Below are 20,662 nucleotides of genomic sequence, written 5' to 3' on the forward strand. Positions count from 1 at the left end.
TCTTTGTGGCAAAGAGGTTTTAAACCAAATCAGAAGTTGATGTGATGGAATAATTATTCCCGATGATGATCTGCTTGTTCAGAGATCTTACTTTTTTAATGATAAACCTTAGTACTGGCACAGCAGATAATAAACATTCCCAGCAAAATCCTGTCTAAAGGACTGTTTTAGACAGTACCTGTGAATAAAAAATATATCCAGGTCAACAAAACGGTGAATTACTTGGGAATTACCATAGAAGCGTATTCTTATTTTGCAGAGAAAACATTTTTTCCTATTCCATTTTTTGACAATAATGTAACTTAGTTATATTGTAATGGGTCAGACTAAAAACTGCTCCAGTGAGTGTCAACCCATTTGCAATCATCTGTACATACGTCTTTTATGCACTTTGATTTTTCCACTCTGGCCCCGTTGCTGCCCAGCTAGGTGATAAGACCTCTTATTTTCCCAGGTACCCTTGTTTGGTTAGAAGATGGATGGCACACTGAAGCAGGAATTTTCAATCAGTAATATTAAGCACTCAAGATTTGTGTTGAGCACTGTACTAGGTACTTGACAGAGTACACTAGGGTTGGTAGACATGATCTCATCCCTCAGGGAGTTCACAATCTATCAGGCAGAATAAGTTACATGTAAAATAAATTACATGTTGGGAAAAACAACAGACTTTAAAGATATGTACATAAATTCTCCTGGGAGGAGTATCCAAGGGCTGAGGGAGTGAGTAACTTAGTGTGTAGGTGACATATAAGTTAGGCTTAAAAACTTTTGTGTGCTTGTTAAAGACCTCCACTGAGGAAATTTACTATAAATTAAACAGCAGCAACAAGATGGGTGAAAAGTCAATAAAAAAGAAGTCACTACTACACTGTGTGATTTCCTTCCCCAGCAGAGGACAGTTGCAGTAGCTAGATGACACACATTTTATGGACCAGAGAGCAGCTTTCCAGAACTCTTCTTATAATAGTGGTTTTTATTAAGTGCTTACTATATGCCACTTCTTTTTGAACCTGATCCTCCCAGGGCCTAATGTTACTTCCTGGAAAGAGTTAGGCACTTTGGGAGGAGTGCTAAACTCATCCAGATGCTAGAAAACTTAAATGCATTGCTGCAGTAAATATACAGTGTAGGCAGCAGCGCATTAAGCACACTCCAACAGAGAAAAAAAGAGCTAGTACTCCTATCTGGGAGGGAACATAAACTCTGGAAAACCACTAATATAAGTATATACTCTAGATTTCCCCCATGCTTCTAGCTAGTCCCAGAGAGGAAGTGGGTGAGTGATGGAGTGACTGGGTGTCATCCTAATAGTATTTATTAACCATTTACTGTATGCAGAGCATTCTGTTAAGCCCTGGGAAAGTTTACATAGATAAGAATTATCTCAGGGGAACTCAGTGTGTAATATTGTGTGTGGATAGTTGTACATTGCCTCCCTTTATTAGCATAAGTCATCACACTTTGGCTCTATGACTTCCTTCTCTTCTGCAACTAATACTGAAAGGACCTATATTTTCTCTCCTTTGAAAATACACTGAAAAATCCTGCTGCCAGTCAGATCCATATCCTCAAGGGACAGATGTGATCCTGAAAGCTGAGTGATTGCTACAGTACTGATCAGGGGAAATGAAATGACCTAGTTCCTGAATTAGGGAAGACTTAGCCTGAGGTGGTGGAACGTTATATGAAGAAGGGAGTGTGGGGGTGGGGGAACTCTAGAAGCCCCATCACAGCTCAAAGTGCTGGCAGCTAATGGGCCACCCTGGATTCAGAGGTTTTTAAGCTTGGGGGAAGAGCAGTTTAAAGAGTCTGGCTGCCAGTGATTTATCTTGGATTAGGAGCACTGTCTACGTGCATTGCATATAGTTTGACTCAGGTGGACTATCTGGATTATTGCCTCAGAGAGCACAATAGGAACAAAATATTCCTGAGGGAAGAGACATAGAACTGTAAATTTAGATAAACTCCTAACTTTCTAGAAGAGTGTCGTAGACCCAGTGACTTTCCTCTCCCTGTTTAATGATGATACTTATGATGCTAGTGATTCTTGCTTGCTATTTATGGCTCTTGATATCAGCCCAAATGCCAAATCAAATGACCAATTCCTTTCAGTTACTTTTAAGCAGAATTGCCTGGAAAGACAGGAGAGCATCTTTTCCTGGAGAAAATTTGCTTGGTACTGAGGAAGCCATATCTTATAGACGTAACTTCTTAAGAGAATGGATAAGAATTGCCTGTCACTAGGGCACACAAATATGGGGATTCTACTTAGTAATACTCTGTTTCATTTAATGGGATTTCTTACGTTGTATGACTTTGGACAAATCACTTAACTTTTCCTGAACATCGGTTTCCTCATCTGTAAAATGGGCATAAAATATGAGTTCCCCTTCTTAGACTGTGAGCTGTGTGTGGGACAGGAACTGTGTCCCATGTAATTATTTTGTATGTTAATGCTTAACACGGTGCTTGGCACCAAATAAGTGCTTTATAATCAACATCATCACCCCTTATTTTGAATGCTGTAAATTACATTGACTTTTCATCTTTTTAATCTTCTGTAGGTACATTTCTTAAAAGAGGGATGTGGAGAAGACAATATATGTCACAGTAATCTAAAACTGGAGTATCGATTCTGTACCAGACAAGGAAATCAAGACAAGTTTTCTTACTTACCAATGTAAGTATTCCTTCCTAGATTTTATGCAAACTATTATTTTTGGGGGGCGCCAATGAAGGAAGAGTTCTTATTTTTTCCCAAGATGTTGAAATATGTTGTATTTTTTTACAGTCATAATGGTGTCCCAGAATTTGTGCTCAAAGACCAGAAAGATATTGCTTTAGAAATAACTGTGACAAATAATCCATCAGACCCAAAGAATCCTTCAAAGGATGGTGATGACGCTCATGAAGCGAAGCTTATTGCAAGTTTTCCTGATACCTTGACTTATTCCGCCTACAGAGAGCTGAGGGCTTACCCTGTAGGTATTCTTAAAAACCAAAACCAGATAACAGAGGCACAATCGTGTGCTGCGTAGAAGTATTTTAAGTTACTTTTTTTCTGTTGCAGGAAAAACAGTTGAGTTGTGTTGCCAATCAAAATGGTTCCCAGGCAGACTGTGAACTTGGAAATCCCTTTAAGAGAAATTCCAATGTAGGTGTTAGCTTTTGATTTATTGTTTGAAGAACCATTGTATTTTTAAGGTACTAGTAAATTTTTATCTTACACTTACGTGTGTTCCTCTTATTCTTTTCAGGTTACTTTTTATTTAATTTTAAGTACCACTGAAGTCACCTTTCAAACCACAGACCTGGACATTATTCTGAGATTGGAAACGTAAGTGTGTCGGGGCCTTTTTATTCCTCTTTGTACTATGGAGCATGGAGGTAACCTGTGAATTGTTTTCCACCTGACTCAGAAGGAAGTCTATTTGTAATGAGAAAACTGTTTAACTAAAACCTCATTGTTTCCTTTTCTTTGCAGAACAAGCAATCAAAGTAATTTGGCTCCAATTACAGCTAAATCTAAAGTGGTTATTGAACTGCTTTTGTCAGTCTCCGGGTAAGTGTTTGTATTTAGCATAACAAATCAATGTCTGAAAGACCCATTTACAGCCCTTACTGAAATTGGTGCTGTTGAATTTAACAGAGCTGCTAAGCCTTCCCAGGTGTACTTTGGAGGGAATGTTGTTGGTGAGAGAGCTATGAAATCTGAAGATGATGTTGGAAGTTTAATAGAGTTCGAGTTTGGGGTGAGTCAGTCTATTTGGAATTACTACAGTAAAGCTTTTTTTCTAGTAAGAAATGCCCATCACTTATATAACTGTATATCATGGGTTCTGATTCTGGCTCCGCCACTTGCCTGCTACATGGCCTTCGGCAAGTCACTTTACTTCTCTGTGCCTCAGGTACCTCATCTGTAAAATGGGAATTGAGACTGTGAGCCCTACGTGTAGGACAGGGACTGTGTCCAACCCTATTTGCTTGTATCCACTCCAGTGCTTAGTATAGTGCCTGGTGCATAGTAAGTGCTTAACAAATGCAACAGTTGTTGTTATTAATTACTAACTGTACTTTATTTTGATACTTTGGGCCTCCTCCAGGTGCCAATTTAACCTTTCTTTTAAAATAGTATTTGTTAAGCGCTTACTGTGTGTCAATAATAATGATGGGTATTTGTGGAGTGCTTACTGTGTGCCAAGCATTGTTCCAGGCAAGCACTGCTCTAAGTGCTGGGTTATTCATAACCTAGTATTTTCCCAGCCTCAGCCCTTGGAGGCTTTTGTCCAGAACATGGCATTATGATGGAATCACTGTTTCACCTTTTGTCCTTCCTGTCACCAGTAAGCCAGTACATAACTATAAACGTACTTCTAAGACTTGGATTTTGACCTCCTCGAAATCAAAAATGGGGTTTTCAGATTTTGTTGTCAACATTAGTTGATACAGAATTGAAGTAGGATCATTAGGATCATTCTGTTTTTTATTTTGATAGATTTATTTCCAGTTAAGATCAATTTGTTTGGAAATTCAGAAAGTTGTAGATTCTCTTTGATTTTTTCATCAAATATCTACATTAAAAAAAACCTGGGTGAGGGAATACTTTATCAATTTTATTTTAGGAAAATCTTCACTCTTTTTTATGAACAGGTAATTAATTTGGGCAAGCCCCTTAGAAACCTTGGCACGGCATTTCTGAATATTCAATGGCCTAAAGAAATATCCAATGGCAAATGGTTACTTTATTTAATGAAAATTGACTACAAAGGATTGGAAAAAATAGCATGTGAACCAGAAAATGAAATTAACTCCCTGAAGTTACAGGTATGTTAGTGACTTGTAATTATATGTAACTTATGCTATGATGTAAACCCCATATATAAAGGAAACTTTAGTATTGAATCTAATTTTTCCCAGAGAACTGAATGCCCACTACAATCCAGCCCGCATGCTTCGTTCCTCTAATGCTAACCTTCTCGCTGTTCCTTGATCTCACCTATCTTGCTGCCGATCTCTTGCCCCATATCCTGCCTTCCCTCCTCAAATCTGACAGATGATTACTCTTTACCTTTCCCCCCCCATCCTTCAAAGCCTTATTGAAGGCACATCATCTCCAGGAGATACAAGATAATTAGGTCCCACATGGTGCTCATAGTCTAAGTAGGAGGAAGAACAGATATTGAATCCCCATTTTAAAGATGAGGGAACTGAAGTGCAAAGCAACGTGGTCACTCAGGTCCTCTGACTCCCAGGCCCCTTCTCTTAACACTAGGCCACACTGAATCCTTCTTATGCATCTGATAACTATATTAATTTTTATGTACCGCACTATACATTTAACAAATCACCTTAATTGCTCTTCATTATTTATTCTATTTAGCTAACAGGGTCAATTCTTTCTATAGCCATATTGTGCTTTTGGGCATTTGGAGAGAGAGAGAGAGAGACCTGAAATTCTACTCCTAAAGTTCTTGTTTGAAACTTTTCTTAGTACTTATCTCAGGTCAAAAACTGTTGTACTTGATGATGAAAGGACATTTTTCTCAAAGCTGTGTGGTTAATGAAGGACTATGAAGATGTAAGAGGGAAAAGTAAATACGTACTCTCATGTTCAACACCTTGAGGCCCGGCTGCTAAGGGGTGGAATCAGCCACCAGGTAACTCATGAGATCACAGATCAGAGAGTAGGAAATGGATTCACAGACTCATGGGTTATGGGTGATGGAAGTAGGTGTATCAGGCCCCTTAAACTGTGAGTGTTTCAGCCCAGAGTGAACCTAAATGCCCCAGTGCAGTGACTGTAGGGTACGCAGAGAAGCAGCATGGCTCAGTGGAAAGAGCATGGGCTTTGGAGTCAGGGCTCATGAGTTCGAATCCCAGCTCTGCCACTTGTCGGCTGTGTGACTGTGGGCAAGTCACTTAACTTCTCTGTGCCTCAGTTCCCTCATCTGTAAAATGGGGATTAAGACTGTGAGCCCCACGTGGGACAACCTGATTCCCCTATGTCTACCCCAGCGCTTAGAACAGTGCTCGGCACATAGTAAGCGCTTAACAAATACCAACATTATTATTATTAAGATGATAGTACAAAGAACCCACGATAGGTAACCCTCTGGAGCAAAGTTATTCCTAGGCTAATAAGTAGTAAGTACACTGGTCAGCTTGGTATCCCACTTCTAGCAGCTGGTAAAACTGGGAAGGAGACACCTCACCAACCACCCCAAACAGGATTAACCACCCCAAATGGGCAACCTCTCAAACAAGTAACCCCAGGTGGGTTACCTGTCAAACCACCCCAGACGGATTTCCTTCCCTGGTCAAGTTCCTAGAATACTCACTCCTCCTAGCTCCAATGAGGAGGTCCGATCAGTCTGTCAGCACCACACAAGGTCTGATAGCATGGGCATCCCTAACTCTGGGTAGAAGCAACTCACCAAATCCTTCTGACAGAATTCCAGCCTACTACTCAGAGTTCATGGAGACCTTTCCTCAGGTGTACCTTGCTACCTCTTGATCTTCTTCCCTTCCCTTGTCCATATTTGGTGTGTAAAAGGTTAGTGGGACAAGATTCATCACAATTTTCTCATTCTGGGTCTAATTATTTGGCCTTATTCACTCAGCCCCTCCAGGGTCTGTAACAGTGTATCTGTGGGAAGTGTCAATGCTTCATATCTTTCCCTTCCAGCCCCTCTGGTGCTAGTGAGCTAAACTCCTTAGCCTGACCAGGGTGTGACTTGTCTAAACACATGAAATGCCCCAAGGGGGTTGCTTTCTAGAAGATTTGATTGTCGTAATTACCCAGCTTGAGCAAAATTATCTCTGGAATGTGTGGTACACAGTTTTCTAACAATGCCACAAAAGCAAAATCATCATTTTTAGGAGCTCCCACTGCTGGTGGCATACTTTGGATTGAGAAAAGCAACTTGGAGCTCATGATAGCAACTTTCTATCATTCCAAATCCCAAACCAATTTTCAGGCCTTTGGGAGCATTTAGTCAAAAATCTGTGTCTGCACAGGGTAAATCCGTGGCCTCAGCCCAAACTCTAGCCAATCATGAATTATTACAACAGGCACTGTTTTCCTAGTCATCCACTGGATCAAAGGAAGACAGCAAAGCATGTTTGCCCCACTAAGGTCAACCTCCATGTTTTTGAAAGTAGTGATGAATTTGCCCCATGTATTAAGAGCTAGTTCTGTGGCCTTGGGAGCTATTCACGTTCCCATTATGTGAAAAAGTCAATCTAAGCTTAGAGATAAGGGGAAAAAGCAGAACTGGAAACTATTTAGTAACTATATGTAATTGCTTTTCCTTTTAATTTTTAAGGAGTCCCACCATTCAAGAAGGAGACGAGAGATTGCAGAAAAGCAGACAGATAATCGAAAATTTTCTGTATTTGCAGAAAGGAAATATCAGACACTTGTAAGTATTTTCCTCTTCAAAATATTCCTTGTTCATCTCTTTTCATCTCTAAGTTGTATAATTGCTGTTCAGGTTTTGCCGAGTGTGGAAAGATATGAGTTTTGGTATAGAGTATAAACAAAGTTCTAATGAAATTTGTCAGAATGTAGATAAGTTTCTAAAGAAAGTGATACTTAAAAATGCCAGAACAAATTTAAAAATTCAGAGGGGTGACTCTTTTTTGAATAGGATTGCTGGGTGGGCATATATCCCCCATCTTCCCTCCTAACTGATGTTTTCATGAAAGTGGGACCCAAAAATGAAATAAGGAGCAAAGTCCAAAACATTTGGAGTGGCAGGCAACCTTGCTTTTGACTGAAATTGAAAGGGAAGATAATGGTTAGACAGGGATGTAGACTTTGTAAATTGAGAAAAACCTATCAGAGTTGATTAATTCATTGCCTTGGTCCCTTTGGCAAATAGTGTGAGATTCTTTCAAAGGGGTGCATTATTCTGTAAGTTGCATTAACCTTTTTGATTAATTTTATTTCCAGAACTGTAGTTTAAATGCAAAATGTGTGAACATAAACTGTCCTTTGCAAGGTTTGGACAGCAAGGCATCTGTATTTTTGCGTGCAAGATTGTGGAACAGCACATTTCTGGAGGTATAACATCCGTATGTGTTTCCCCACACTTAATTACATGTTTAAGTTCTCAGTCTTTCAAGTTCATACTGTATTTCTATTCTAATAGGAATTTTCAAACATGAATTACCTAGACATTATTGTTCAAGCTACTATTGATGTTATTGCTGCCAGTGAAAACATTAAAGTTCCAAATGCAGGCGTTCAAGTGAGTAATTTCGAATTATTGTGACTTTCTGTCCTCTAGATTGTAAACTTCTCTTCTAGACTATAATCTTCTAGTGGACAGGGAAAATTTGTCTAGCAACTCTGTTATATTGTACTCTCCTAAGATATTAGTATAGTTCTCGGCACACAGTAAGCGCTCAATAAATATGATTGATTGGTTTCAGTATTTATGTGCTAACTCCATGCCTGTTCAGTTGATGGCTCTTCTTGTGGAGAGGATAGATGTGGTGGTAAAGTCACATTATATCAGTAGTATTATTTGAGCACCCCCTGGGTGCAGGCACCTCAAAGTGTTTGGGAAAGTAGGCAACTTGGCCTAGTGGAAAGAGTACAGCCCTGGGAGAGGACGATTCCTGCTTGCTGTGTGGCTTTGGGCAAGGCACTTGACTTCTCTCTCCCTCAGTTTCCTCAACTATAAAATGGAGATTTTGTATTTCTTCTTCCTTCTGCTTAGACTGTGAGCTCCAAGTGGGACAGGGACTTTGTCCAGACTGATGAACTTGTATTTACCCCAGCAATTAGAAGAGTGCTTGACCCAGTAAGTGTTTAACAAATACCATAATAATAGTAAAATTTATTAAATGCTTAGTCAGTCTGATTTATGGAGTGCTTACTGTGTTTAGAGCACTGAACTAAGTATTGAATTAATTACATGGTATAGTTATGTGCCAAGGATGGTACTAAGTGCTGAAGTAGATTCAAGGCAATCAAGCTGGACATAGTCCCTATCCCACATGGATCTTGCAAGTAAGTGGTGGGGATGGAGAACAGGTATTTAATAATCCTCATTTTACAGATGAGGAAATTGAGAAACAGAAAAGTTAACTGAGTTGCCCAAGGTCACCAAGTAGGTAAGTGGCTGGAACTGGGATTAAAACGCATTTACCCTGAGGGCTCTGAACAGTTTCTTGCCAGTCTCCAGGCCTGAAAGCATAAGGTTTTCATCACTGCAACCTAGTCCTGAAACCCAGAGCTAGACTGCCCCTCTGGGATATTGGAAAACTCTCAGTAGGCTGATGGCAGCCTGGACTGTTCTTGGTCAAGTTTGTTTCAAGTGGTTACTTGAAATAGACCTGCTGCAATATAGAAAGTTTTTCTGAGAAAACTTTGCATGAACCCTTGAGAGAGGTGGATAAAAGTTTAGAAGCTTCTGCACTTTAAACTCTTCCACCCCATCTTCTCACAACTGTTCTCACATTTCCCAGCAATTAATTCTTAGCCAGTTCATCCCTGCCTCAAATCATTCTGAAGTGGAATAATGATTCTTCTTGAACCCTTGTTCCTACGGGAAGGGAGGATGTACATTTGTCCCTACAGAGGAGTAGAAGTATGTAATGGTTTCATGTAGATTATTTATCTTCTAAAAAAATCATTTTTCAGGCAGATGCCTTGTCTTCTACTGCCTCCTATAAACTGATTTTTGAGGAGGGCTCATGCTAAGATTTGGAAAGGTTCATTTTTCTATTCCAATTCTTTTTTTTCCACTTCTCTTTACTAACCTTGAGTATAGAACTTTCCTCTTAATGAAGGGCTGTGACTGTTGGCTGTGGTTCTCCTGGCCACTGATTGAGTAGAGAAGAATCACTTTCTTCGGTGAGTAATAGGCCAGGTCTCCATGAGCAGCTTAACCAGCTCAAGGGTTATTTTGGTCATTGTATAGTATAAACTTGCAGACCAGTTCTTACTCCATCTAGGCTTCTGGCAACATTCCCTGGAGTTTGGGAGTGTGAAATTGAAGAGCCCCTGTGTTGTGGGAGAGGGCAAACTTCACTTCTGGAGTGAGCATAACATCCAGAGGTTATTTGCCCCTAAAGCTATTTAGAGCAAAAATTGGGCCCTATGATTCCTGGGATTGCATCCTTACACAGCGTGTTCCAAGTAGCTTTTTTTGCTTCTTAGGTGAGAGTCACCGTGTTTCCATCAAAGACAGCATCCCAGTACTCAGGCGTGCCTTGGTGGATCATCCTTGTGGCTGTTCTTGCTGGAATTCTAATGCTGTCTCTATTAGTATTTTTACTATGGAAGGTGAGTTCTTTGGTGCCTATAACTTTTTACGTGTTGCATTTTATTTCTTGATTATTTTGAGTCTGATTTTAAAACGTATGGAAGAAAAAATAAATCAGATAGCGTCTTGGGTATTTGAAAATATGCCATGGTAAATTGCAGAAATAGATTAAATTCAGAACACTTGCAACTTAGTGAAATTTGATAATTTATTGTAGAAAAAAATGAAGCACGGCAAAATTTCATTGTCATTGTGAGTTGTAGAAATAGGTTAAATTAAGATGTCTTTCAACTTGTGTATTTTAGCAGTGTCTGGATTAGCTATTTACTGCTTCAGATTGGGATTTTATTCATCAGGGAGCAAATTCTGTTTGAGTCAAAATTGCTGTTCAACTCATGGCGATTCATGAAAATTTGAATTAGTCTCTACAAAGGCATTGGAGCTCAGGAACATATATAAAAAAGAAATATTTCCAAATAAGGATTAGTAGATGCATATTATTAGACTCTGAAGCTGTTACTTCACAGGCTCAAAATTGGGGCTACATAGTTACATTTTAGTCCAAACTAGGGCTAAAATGGTTGAGCACTTTGTGCTCGGTGTGATCCAACAAAGAAACACAATTTTAAGTTCCAGCTAGAACTCACAGAGCTCTCCGAAGGCTCCAGTAATCATGGCCTAACCATATTATCAAACCAGATAATGACCAAAATTGGGATTTAATCAATATTATATTTGGAAATAATAGCAACTGAAAATACCAGAATCAAGGTTTACTGGATAGTATTTAAAGACAGGTGCAGAACTGCAAGGACCAGGCTTGAAGGTCTGTTTACAAGGAACCAGACCCCAGTTACCCATGAAAAAACTGTGGAGGCTTTCTTGGGGGAAATGGCTAGACAGAAGGCTTTAGCCTATATGTTGTCCCCATATAAATTCATTGCAGCTTCTATTTTGCCCCAGGTTATTACTGAAGCAGAGAGTAAAACTTTTCCATTTGAAATTCTTCTTCTTGTTTTGTGATCTGATCCAAGTACTCAGCGCAGGTGGCTCCCAAAAGAATTTGTTTTGCCAGTTCCCTCAGAGGAGAATTTGACTCCTCTTACGGGGCCTGGGGGAAGATTAGTTATCATTGGCTGAGCAGTGGTCTGCTCCTAGAATGGCCTAATAGTTTCTGGGGAGTGTTGACAAAACTAGTCCCTTTGCACCCACTCCCTAACCTTCAATCATCTGGCCAGTTCTGTTGTGACCGAATTTTGAAGCACCCTGCTTTGGCTAAGGTCTCACTCTCCAACAAACATGAAAGAATTATATGTATTTGGGAGTATTTCCTTTTTATACATTTGTGTTTGTGTAAGTATAGGTGTGTACACATGTATATGTATAGGGAGAGAGTAGATAGATAAATAGTATATCCACCTTTTATAATCTTGAAAAAAATTACCATTGCACAGATATTTTTTGGTAGCCTGCCCACCCCTGAGAGTGGATAGTAGTAAAATCTCTGAAATCGATATCTTTTACCCTTCCACTAGTCTGAATCTTTACATTTTAGGAAGTGAGTGAGTGTGTGTGTGTGTGTGTGTGTGTGTGTTTTCAAAATAAAAATTCCATTCCTACAGATTGTTAGTGAAATTACAAAGTTATGAAATTAAGAGGTTTGAGACAATCTTGCCTCCTCTCATATTTTTTAGGAATTTCAGGAAACGCCAAAGGAAATGGGACGGTGATGGATTCTCCATCACATTTTTGAGTAAATTGTATATCCTGTCCCCTCTAGAGGAAAAACCCTTAAATATAATTGAATGAATATGTCTCATGGGCTGGCATACCACATCCAGCACCCAGAGTAACTGAGAGCACATTAATCCCTGCAGTGTTGAGGAACGTGGACTCTACTCTTTTCCTTGGTCTAATCAGTGATGACCATTCATAATTTTGTTGTAACCTTTCATAATTTGAGTAGAAAAACTCATTGACATCATCTGGGGTTTTCTCCACTTCAGTAGCTGTCTTTAGTTGTTTTATGAGCAGAATGAAAATAAATTCATTCAATTGTATTTATTGAGCACTTACTGTATAAAAAGCAGTGTACTAAGCGCTTGGGAGAGCACAGTGTAACAACAGATACATTCCTGACCACAACAAGCTCACAGTTTAGAGTCTAATTGAATCAACCTCTCCACAGTTATACAAAGGAAATTACAGAGGAAAGTGGAATAATACTATTCCCCACTCTGAGGTTAACCTAACCTAATTACCTTTTACACTCATCATTTGTGGATTATTATGGTGTCCAAAATTTGTGAAAATGGTAGCAATCATTTTTTCCTAAGCTCAATTTTAAACTGTGTGGTAATTCAGTCTTCAAATCCCTTGATGTCAAATAGAATTCATGGTTTTAAAGAGAAAAGGCTACTCAGAATCTTTATTTCATTGATTTCAGCTAAGTCATGTTTCATGAGATTCAGTTCTAACCACTGACAAACAGCAGAAATGACCTATTTGAGCTTTAAGGGCAGAATGCTACAGCTTTTCCCCTCTGCTGGAGAGATGCTTTGTCTGAGGAATTTGGTTTTGAATGGAAGACACAGATTCATCTGTAGCTGGGCATCAGATTACTGGAGGAGTCAAAAAAAAAAAATCAACAGATAGGAGACATGGGTCAGGAGAATTGGGTTGAATGTTTTCCTATAGGTTTTACACTGTCACTTGGTTATGTAGGCAATGATGAACAAGTACACCGATCTAGACTACTCTGTAAATTCTGAGGGGTTGTGTGTTGTATGGTTCTTGTACACCAAACTGTAAAAGTGACTAAATGCCTTGCTTCCTTATAGTGTGGTTTCTTCAAGAGAAATAAGAAAGAGCATTATGATACCACATATCACAAGGCTGAGATCCATACTCAGCCATCTGATAAAGAGAGGCTTACTTCTGATGCATAGTATTGAACTACTTCTGTAATTGGTAATTGTTCAATGTTTTTTGACTGCTAGCTGTGGTTCCTGCTCTGGTTGTGGTGGCTAACTTCCAGAGAGAAAGCTTGCTGTATATGTTCCATTAACTGATGAATTTCTGAATATCCATGCTTGCTTGCTGAGTTCTGTTGCTCCCAATACTCTGGAAGGCTTGCATGCTTATTATTTTTTTTTTTTTTGGGAAAAAAATTTTGGTTTTGCTGCATATGGTGGCTGCTCAAATGAAATACTCCCCATAAACCACGATTACAAGTCCAGTGAATAATTATGACATTTGTAAAGCCCATACTATGTGCTAAGCACTGTACTAGTGCTGAATTGTACATATTAAGTTGGGGTCATCTTTGGGAACAATGTTCAAATTCTACTGTGGTGTTTGGCCTAAGCTTCCTCTCTGTGGATAGTTTAGCTAGTCTCAACTGGTTCTCAGGTAAAATTCTGCTGCCCTCAACAATTCGCACAACAGTTCGGTCCCTACCTAAGCACCTGTTTCAAAGCAAAGCCGTGTCTTTCAGTTATGTACACTCAGCTTTGTTTTGAACACTGAGTAAAACCAAAATTTTTTTTTCATATGCAACCAGACTGCTACAAATGCATTGTAAATCAGTTTGGGTGAAACCATTTCATTTGAGTTTTTGAAACAGAGAAAGTTTTTCTTGGTTTCACACCAATTATCAGGTTTCCCACACTGGAAATTTCATTCAGCCACTTTATTAACCTCTGTTGCATGCTGGAAATGTGGAATTGCTCTTGTTGAGGGTACTTCATCATAATCTTTCTAGTTTTCTTATGGAAGGAGATGTAGGGCTTGAGGTCTTGGGATTTTTTTATTTATTCTGTTCTAAAATGTTCTTTTGCATAATCTAAGCATGTACACAAATTGTTTTCTGAAAACCTGTTCTTATTTTACCTCTTACAGTTCGCTTTAGAATGGAGATGAGTGAAGACCCTAATCAAAAATGATTTTTTGACCATTTTTATAGCACCACAGAAGCTGTAAAATTTTCTTTACTTTCTTGCCTTTGTAAAAATGTTTTCAATCCATTTCAATGATGAAATATCTCATCTATTGAAACTACCACAGATTTGGTCCCTAGACAGTGATTAATAAATGTCTTTTTAAAGGACTAGCATCTCAATTTTACAGTAAGCAGATACCATGACAGCCATCATGAATCCTACCCCAAAATACATCTGTCAACATACTTCTTATAACCGAATGCCAAAAGGAAATAGAGAACTTCATTTTCTACTAGTAAAATTTTAACAGCATTAAGCATTCCTCTTATTTTTTTGCTCTATTTTGGGAAGAGTTGCATAGTAAATCTTCTAATCTTTCATTCCACACATCCTCTCCATCCATCACCTAGCAGCATTTCTGAACCAGAAACTTACTAAGTCCCCCTGCACTAAGAACAGATTTTGATTGGAAAGTGGCCTGGATATTTTTGATTCATTTTTTTTTAATGGAACATAATGGGTAAATCTGGAATGCCTATATTCTATGAAAATATAAATGTAAAAAAAGACATGTACAGCTCACTGTGATGCACAGTTACTTCATTATTTCTAAGTGAAATTGATTTACCTTGTAAGTGGTTGACTGGCATAGTCAGACTTCATTTATCTGAAATTTGCTGAGAACCTAGGATGGAATTTCAGATGCCTGACAGTGGCCAGAATGAGATTTTGATATGTCAGGTGAATGGAAGTGACCTATCAAATAGTGACTGAGTGTGCCTTGACATCGAATATTTTTGGCATGGAAACTTGATGTTAGTCTAGCTTCTGATATACTTCCCGAAGAGTCCTTTGAATTGAAGTGATCCCGAAGGAGTAGACATTGTTTCACATGAAGTACTTTTATTATGAAAAATATAGTGAAATCATTCTCCTTTAATTGCTAGGCTAATTAATTAGCCTCTACTAAATTGTAACTTGGATAACGGGTGATAATATTTTTCTCCAGTTCTTTTCTCCTTGCCCTTGGCTGCTTTATTCTGTTGTGTTTTTTTCTTTCTTTTTGGTTAAATCAGCTCTATCTTTAGGGAAGCTGTTTCTTTGCTTTTTAGCCAGAGGGCATACCAAAGCTTTAGCTATTTGATTTTGGAATGTTTTTATGCCTTCTGGGATGTCAATTCACTCTCTCCTGTTCATCTCCTCTTCCCCAGTGTGGGTTCTTTAAGCGCTCCAGGTACGATGACAGTGTCCCCAGATATCATGCTGTAAGAATCCGGAAAGAGGAGCGACAGATCAAGGATGAGAAAAATAATGATAGCTTGGAAAAGAAGCAGTGGATCACCAAATGGAATGAAAATGAAAGCTACTCCTAGGGGAAAAACTAAACTTTTTTTCTCTCCTACTCAAAATTGGAAAGGATTTAAAAAATTCCTTCACTAAGTGAATACTGGTTTCTGACTCACTTCCTACAGTACGGACCTACAGTTTTTAACTGAGGATAATGTTACTTTATGCCACGGCTTTTGTTTTGCACAACTAAATTTAAGACTGTTGAAAGGGATTTTAACTGCCTTAATTTACATTTCCAGGTTGCCTTTAGTTTTAGCTTTGGCCAACTTACACATATTGTGAAGAGGTACACCAAATGTACCTCCTGAGACATCTTTCCAAGAGAGTAGTAGGGTGAAGCCACCAAAATGATTCTTCCTAACCTCCACCAAAATATATAATGAGCGTGGCAGAGTTTTGCCTTGGCACATATTCTTCCATTAAGATTTGTGAACTTGTGAATCAACTACTCATCATCAGAATACTCCCTAGTTGTGGTAGATGCAGTTCATCCTAAAGTATTCTTTCAAATTCAATGTGCAATACAAGGTAAGGTTGCCCACCCACCTTATTTCTAATCTCAGATTTGTGTGAATATGGTTCACACCAAATGTTCACAGGTGGTCCTTTTTCTCCTCTAAAATAAGACACAGCAGGCTTGAATACTAGTTATACTGTTTTGTACATATCTTAGTCCTGGTATTTATTTATCTCATAAGCCATTTTGCCTAGAACTAACAAGTAGGCCAAAGACTTTGACTCCCTTAGGTTGTGTATGTGCTCAGAATCCATATGTGAATGGTAAGTGGTTGGACCTGAATCTTTCACTGCAAAAAAAAAAAGAAAAAAGTTCTTTATAGCAGAGATATTTTTGAATAACCTAAACTTAAATGTAAATTGTGGTATTTTTCCCCTGGCTTGGTGTATATATGTTTAAGAAATATGATTCAAAGTTTCTGTAAGATTATTTGTTCACTCTAAATAGACAAGAAATGTATTCTTTTTGGACTCCCAGAATATGTCTGTCATGTGGTTTTTGGGGACTTTTGTGCAAGAACCTGCATGAACATTTAGAGAAGGTCGATTCACCCCACCTGCCCTAGTGCAGACCCCAACTACTGCAGATGCTTCAGCACTTGAAAAAATAAATGCCTGCCACTGGTCTGAAGGGATCCAGTTTGAGACTACTGAATGATGTCCTAAATGTTGAAACAGCTATGTCTAAGAATTATTCTATGCCATGCTAATTCCAGTTTTTAAATTCTTTTGTAACACCACCTAAAGAGTAAATTATTATTTTTCCTTTAAACAACACTTTCCTGGCTTTGGTAATGATAATATTAATAATAAAAAAAATTAATGACCGCTTTCAAACTACTTGTTGCATTTTGCAAATGTATAAAAACTGTTGTGCTCCGGATTCAATATTTTCATTGGGAATGGGAACAAGTGCAAATACATTTAAAGATTATGTATCAGATTGTTAAGGGTTACGGGGTGATGGTGGGGTAGAGGGGCAGGGAAGGGTGGAGGAGGAGGAACACTCTGGAGGGGGAAGATCATCTTAATTGGTTTCACCTCTTTTAAGAGGGTCCTTGATATTTCTAAGTAATTGTGTGGGCTTTTACTAGTTTGAGTATTTAAAAAGCCCCAAAAGCCCACCAAATTTGGAGAAATTTGTAATATTAAGATTCCAGTTTCATTATCCTGTGTGCTTTATATCTCTTTGGTTCCCCGACACATTCCCACCAATTCTATTTTGTTTACAGACAGGTTTTCCAAGAAAGTGTTGCAAAGTGTTTTGTGCCTGGACAATTCAAAATCTTTGAGGACCGTGTTTGTTGGCTGTCAGGAAGCTATAATTTATGAACTGTTGTAGGACTTTAATGTAAAAATCAATGCCCTGAAAGTGAGTTTAAAAGAAAACCCCTAAGAATGTTGCTTCATAAATTTAGAATTGTTTCAATGTCATCTCAAGTCACATCACTGGTCTGTTTACCTTTGATACATTTTTATACTAATTAGTGTTGTTCAGTAATTTCATGATTAGAGCATACCTGTGGATATTTGTATAAAAGTGTGAAATAAATTTTTTAATGAAAACATGTATTTCCTAGTTGAGTTGATATGTCTAAGGCCAGATTTTTAACTGTGTTGAAAATACCTTTCATGATTACTTTGATTGGAAGATTCTTTTCATTACATCTAGTCAAACAGGGCCCATGTTGAGAATACCAGAAACTGCATCAGGCTGAACTTTACAGGTATTTGCACAGTCGCCGTTAAAATACAGTATGAAACTCAGACCTCATAAAATGATTTTTTCCCAACTTGTGAAGTAAAGGAAAGGTTAAATAATTGGGTGCTGTTTCTCTACTGAACTACATCATCTCTTAACCAAACCATCAAGGTAAAGGCCTCCAGGTATCTGCTATGGAAATGACCACATCACTTACCCTGGAAAAGTGTATTCATCCTCATGAGTCAGAACGTAGCTAGAAAGTAATTTTGAGTTTTTCATTTTCCAGGTTGTAATCTGCAAGTGCCAGTAATGTTTGGAATTGTACAGTGTGTCCTAACCAACTTTTGGTTCGCCCTGGAGGAGTGTGAATCACTGGTGTGTTTGGAGCCGGCTGAATTCCAAAATGCAGGCAAATGGGAAAGCAGTCTCAGGTTTCCAAAGCTGGCAAAGCAGTTCAAGGGCAAATGGAAGCATTTAGCTGGTAGGAACTGATTTCTCAGGCTCCAAAGGGGAGTCCGTCTCTGATTAATTTTAAAAGCAGGAAGTAAACCCTCTACAGTGGGCTGGGTGTACGTATCCTGACACCCATCCGGGAAGGGGAAATGGACTTTAAAGATAGAGAGAATTCATTTGATCAGCTTAGGTGGCATTTGTTGTGAGTGAATAAAGGAGTTTTTCTAAGGCCAAAAGAGAGCACTGTACTACTCCACTGGCAGCAGGTCTGGAGAAGCAGCATGGCTCAGTGGAAAGAGCACGGGCTTTGGAGTCAGGGCTCATGAGTTCGAATCCCAGCTCTGCCACTTGTCGGCTGTGTGACTGTGGGCAAGTCACTTCACTTCTCTGGGCCTCAGTTCCCTCATCTGTAAAATGGGGATTTAAGACTGTGAGCCCCACGTGGGACAACCCGATCCCCCTCTGTCTACCCCGGCGCTTAGAACAGTGCTTGGCACATAGTAAGCGCTTAACAAATACCAACATTATTTAAGGGGGGAGCGTAGTCAGAAGTTCAAACAAAATAGTGCTTTAATAATGTTGGTATTTAAGCGCTTACTAAGTGCAGAGCAGTGTTTTAAGCACTGGGGTGGATACAGGGTAATCAGGTTGTCCCTCGTGAAGCTCACAGTCTTAATCCCCATTTTACAGATGAGGTAACTGAGGCAGAGAGAAGTTAAGTGACTTGCCCACAGTCACACAGCTGACAAGTGGTTTTAGGTTTATGTTAAAGTAGCTAGCCTAGGATATAAACAAATGAATGGGCATTGGTTCTTTGCTGATTCTTTTTTAAATTTTGGCTGTGAAAATTGAGTGTTCTTTAAAAGTTCTTGAGTGTTCTTTTTAGAGAAGCAGCGTGGCTCAGTAGAAAGAGCCTGGGCTTGGGAGTCAGAGGTTATGGGTTCGAATCCCAACTCTGCCCCTTGTTGGCTGTGTGACTGTGGCCAAGTCACTTCACTTCTCTGTGCCTCAGTTCCCTCATCTGCAAAATGGGGATGAAGACTGTGAGCCTCATGTGGGACAACCTGGTTACCCTGTATCTACCCCAGTGCTTATAACAGTGCTCTGCACAAAGTAAGCGCCTAACAAATACCAACATTATTATTTAAAAGTGGCATGAGATGTTTCAGGCCTGGCGTATATACCAGAAATGTGTCTGTCCCGGATAGGGCTCCCAGTCCTAATCCCCATTGTACAGAAGCAAAAAGAGGTGACCACAATAGTATTTATTGATCGCTTACTATGTGCAGAGCACTGTACTAAGCGCTTGGAATGGACAATGACTTGCCTAAGGTCACACAGCAGACCAGAGTCTGGATTGGAAGGCTCGCTAAATAGGTATGAATGAATGAATGAAATGGGGACCTCCTGACTTCCAGGCCCACGCTTTATCCATTAGACGAGGTTGCTTCATATTAATAATAATAATGATAATAATTTGGTATTTGTTAAGTGTTTACTCTGTGCAGAGCACTGTTCTAAGCGCTGGGGGAGATACAGGTCATCAGGTTGTCCCACGTGAGGCTCACAGTTAATCCCCATTTGACAGATGAGGTAACTGAGACCCAGAGAAGTGAAGTGACTTGCCCACAGTCACACAGCTGACAAGTGGAAGAGCTGGGATTTGAACTCATGACCTCTGACTCCCAAGCCCGGGCTCTTTCCACTGAGCCACGCTGCTTCTCTGATTCTTCTTATTGTGTTATAGTTATTTTAATAAAGATTTCCAATGTCCTAGGAGGGTCGTTAAACAATAGGGTGTGGGGAAGAGGTATAGCACGGGGGCGGGGCGGTGGCCCCAGGCTGGGGTCACGTGGCACAGAATGGCGCGAAACGGGGCGGTGACGTCAGGCTGGGGTCACGTGGTGCGGACGGGCTCGAAGCCGGGGGGGGGCGGTCCGACGACAGGCTGGGGTCACGTGGTGGAGACGGGGAGGCGTGTCTGGCGACAGGCTAGGGTCACGTGGTACAGATTGGCGCGAAATGGGGCGGTGACGGCAGGCTGGGGTCACGTGGTGCCGACGGGCGCGAAGCCGTGGGGGGGGTTGGTCCGACGACAGGCTGGGGTCACGTGGTGGAGACGGGGAGTTGTGTCCGGCGATGGGCTGGGGTCACGTGGTGCAGAGTGGGGCGAAGCCGGGGGGTGGTGGCCGACAACAGGCTGCGGTCACGTGGTGGAGACGGGGAGGCGCGTCCGACGACAGGCTGGGGTCACGTGCTGCAGAGTGGAGCGAAGCCGGGGGGGGCGTGTCTGGCGATAGGCTGGGGTCACGTGGCGGGCGCGCAGCCGGTGGGGGGGGTCCGACGACCGGCTGCGGTCACGTGGTGGAGACGGGGAGGCGTGTCCGGCGACAGGCTGGGGCCACGTGGTGCCGACG

The 20,662-nt window shown here is 40.2% G+C and overlaps 1 protein-coding gene across 3 annotated transcripts in view; it reads left to right on the forward strand.

The window, feature by feature from the left end:
- The window catches only part of ITGA6 (integrin subunit alpha 6), a 73,291-nt gene extending 55,632 nt beyond the window's left edge, over window positions 1–17,659 (forward strand). For 2 of the 3 annotated variants that reach the window (XM_029071942.2, XM_001514610.5), the window contains exons 14-25: window positions 2,568–2,683; window positions 2,795–2,984; window positions 3,074–3,157; window positions 3,261–3,340; window positions 3,488–3,565; window positions 3,653–3,755; window positions 4,654–4,827; window positions 7,329–7,424; window positions 7,958–8,068; window positions 8,157–8,255; window positions 10,175–10,300; window positions 15,433–17,659. In XM_029071942.2, the coding sequence (XP_028927775.1) occupies window positions 2,568–2,683; window positions 2,795–2,984; window positions 3,074–3,157; window positions 3,261–3,340; window positions 3,488–3,565; window positions 3,653–3,755; window positions 4,654–4,827; window positions 7,329–7,424; window positions 7,958–8,068; window positions 8,157–8,255; window positions 10,175–10,300; window positions 15,433–15,594 (1,419 nt within the window). In that variant the 3' untranslated portion in view covers window positions 15,595–17,659. Of the gene's footprint in view, window positions 1–2,567; window positions 2,684–2,794; window positions 2,985–3,073; window positions 3,158–3,260; window positions 3,341–3,487; window positions 3,566–3,652; window positions 3,756–4,653; window positions 4,828–7,328; window positions 7,425–7,957; window positions 8,069–8,156; window positions 8,256–10,174; window positions 10,301–13,120; window positions 13,251–15,432 lie in introns of all 3 variants that reach the window. The other variant, XM_007671229.3, reaches the window with a different exon arrangement.
- The last annotated feature ends 3,003 nt before the right edge of the window (window positions 17,660–20,662 follow it).

The sequence above is a fragment of the Ornithorhynchus anatinus genome, chromosome 9 (assembly GCF_004115215.2).
Source record: "Ornithorhynchus anatinus isolate Pmale09 chromosome 9, mOrnAna1.pri.v4, whole genome shotgun sequence".
NCBI lineage: Eukaryota > Metazoa > Chordata > Mammalia > Monotremata > Ornithorhynchidae > Ornithorhynchus > Ornithorhynchus anatinus.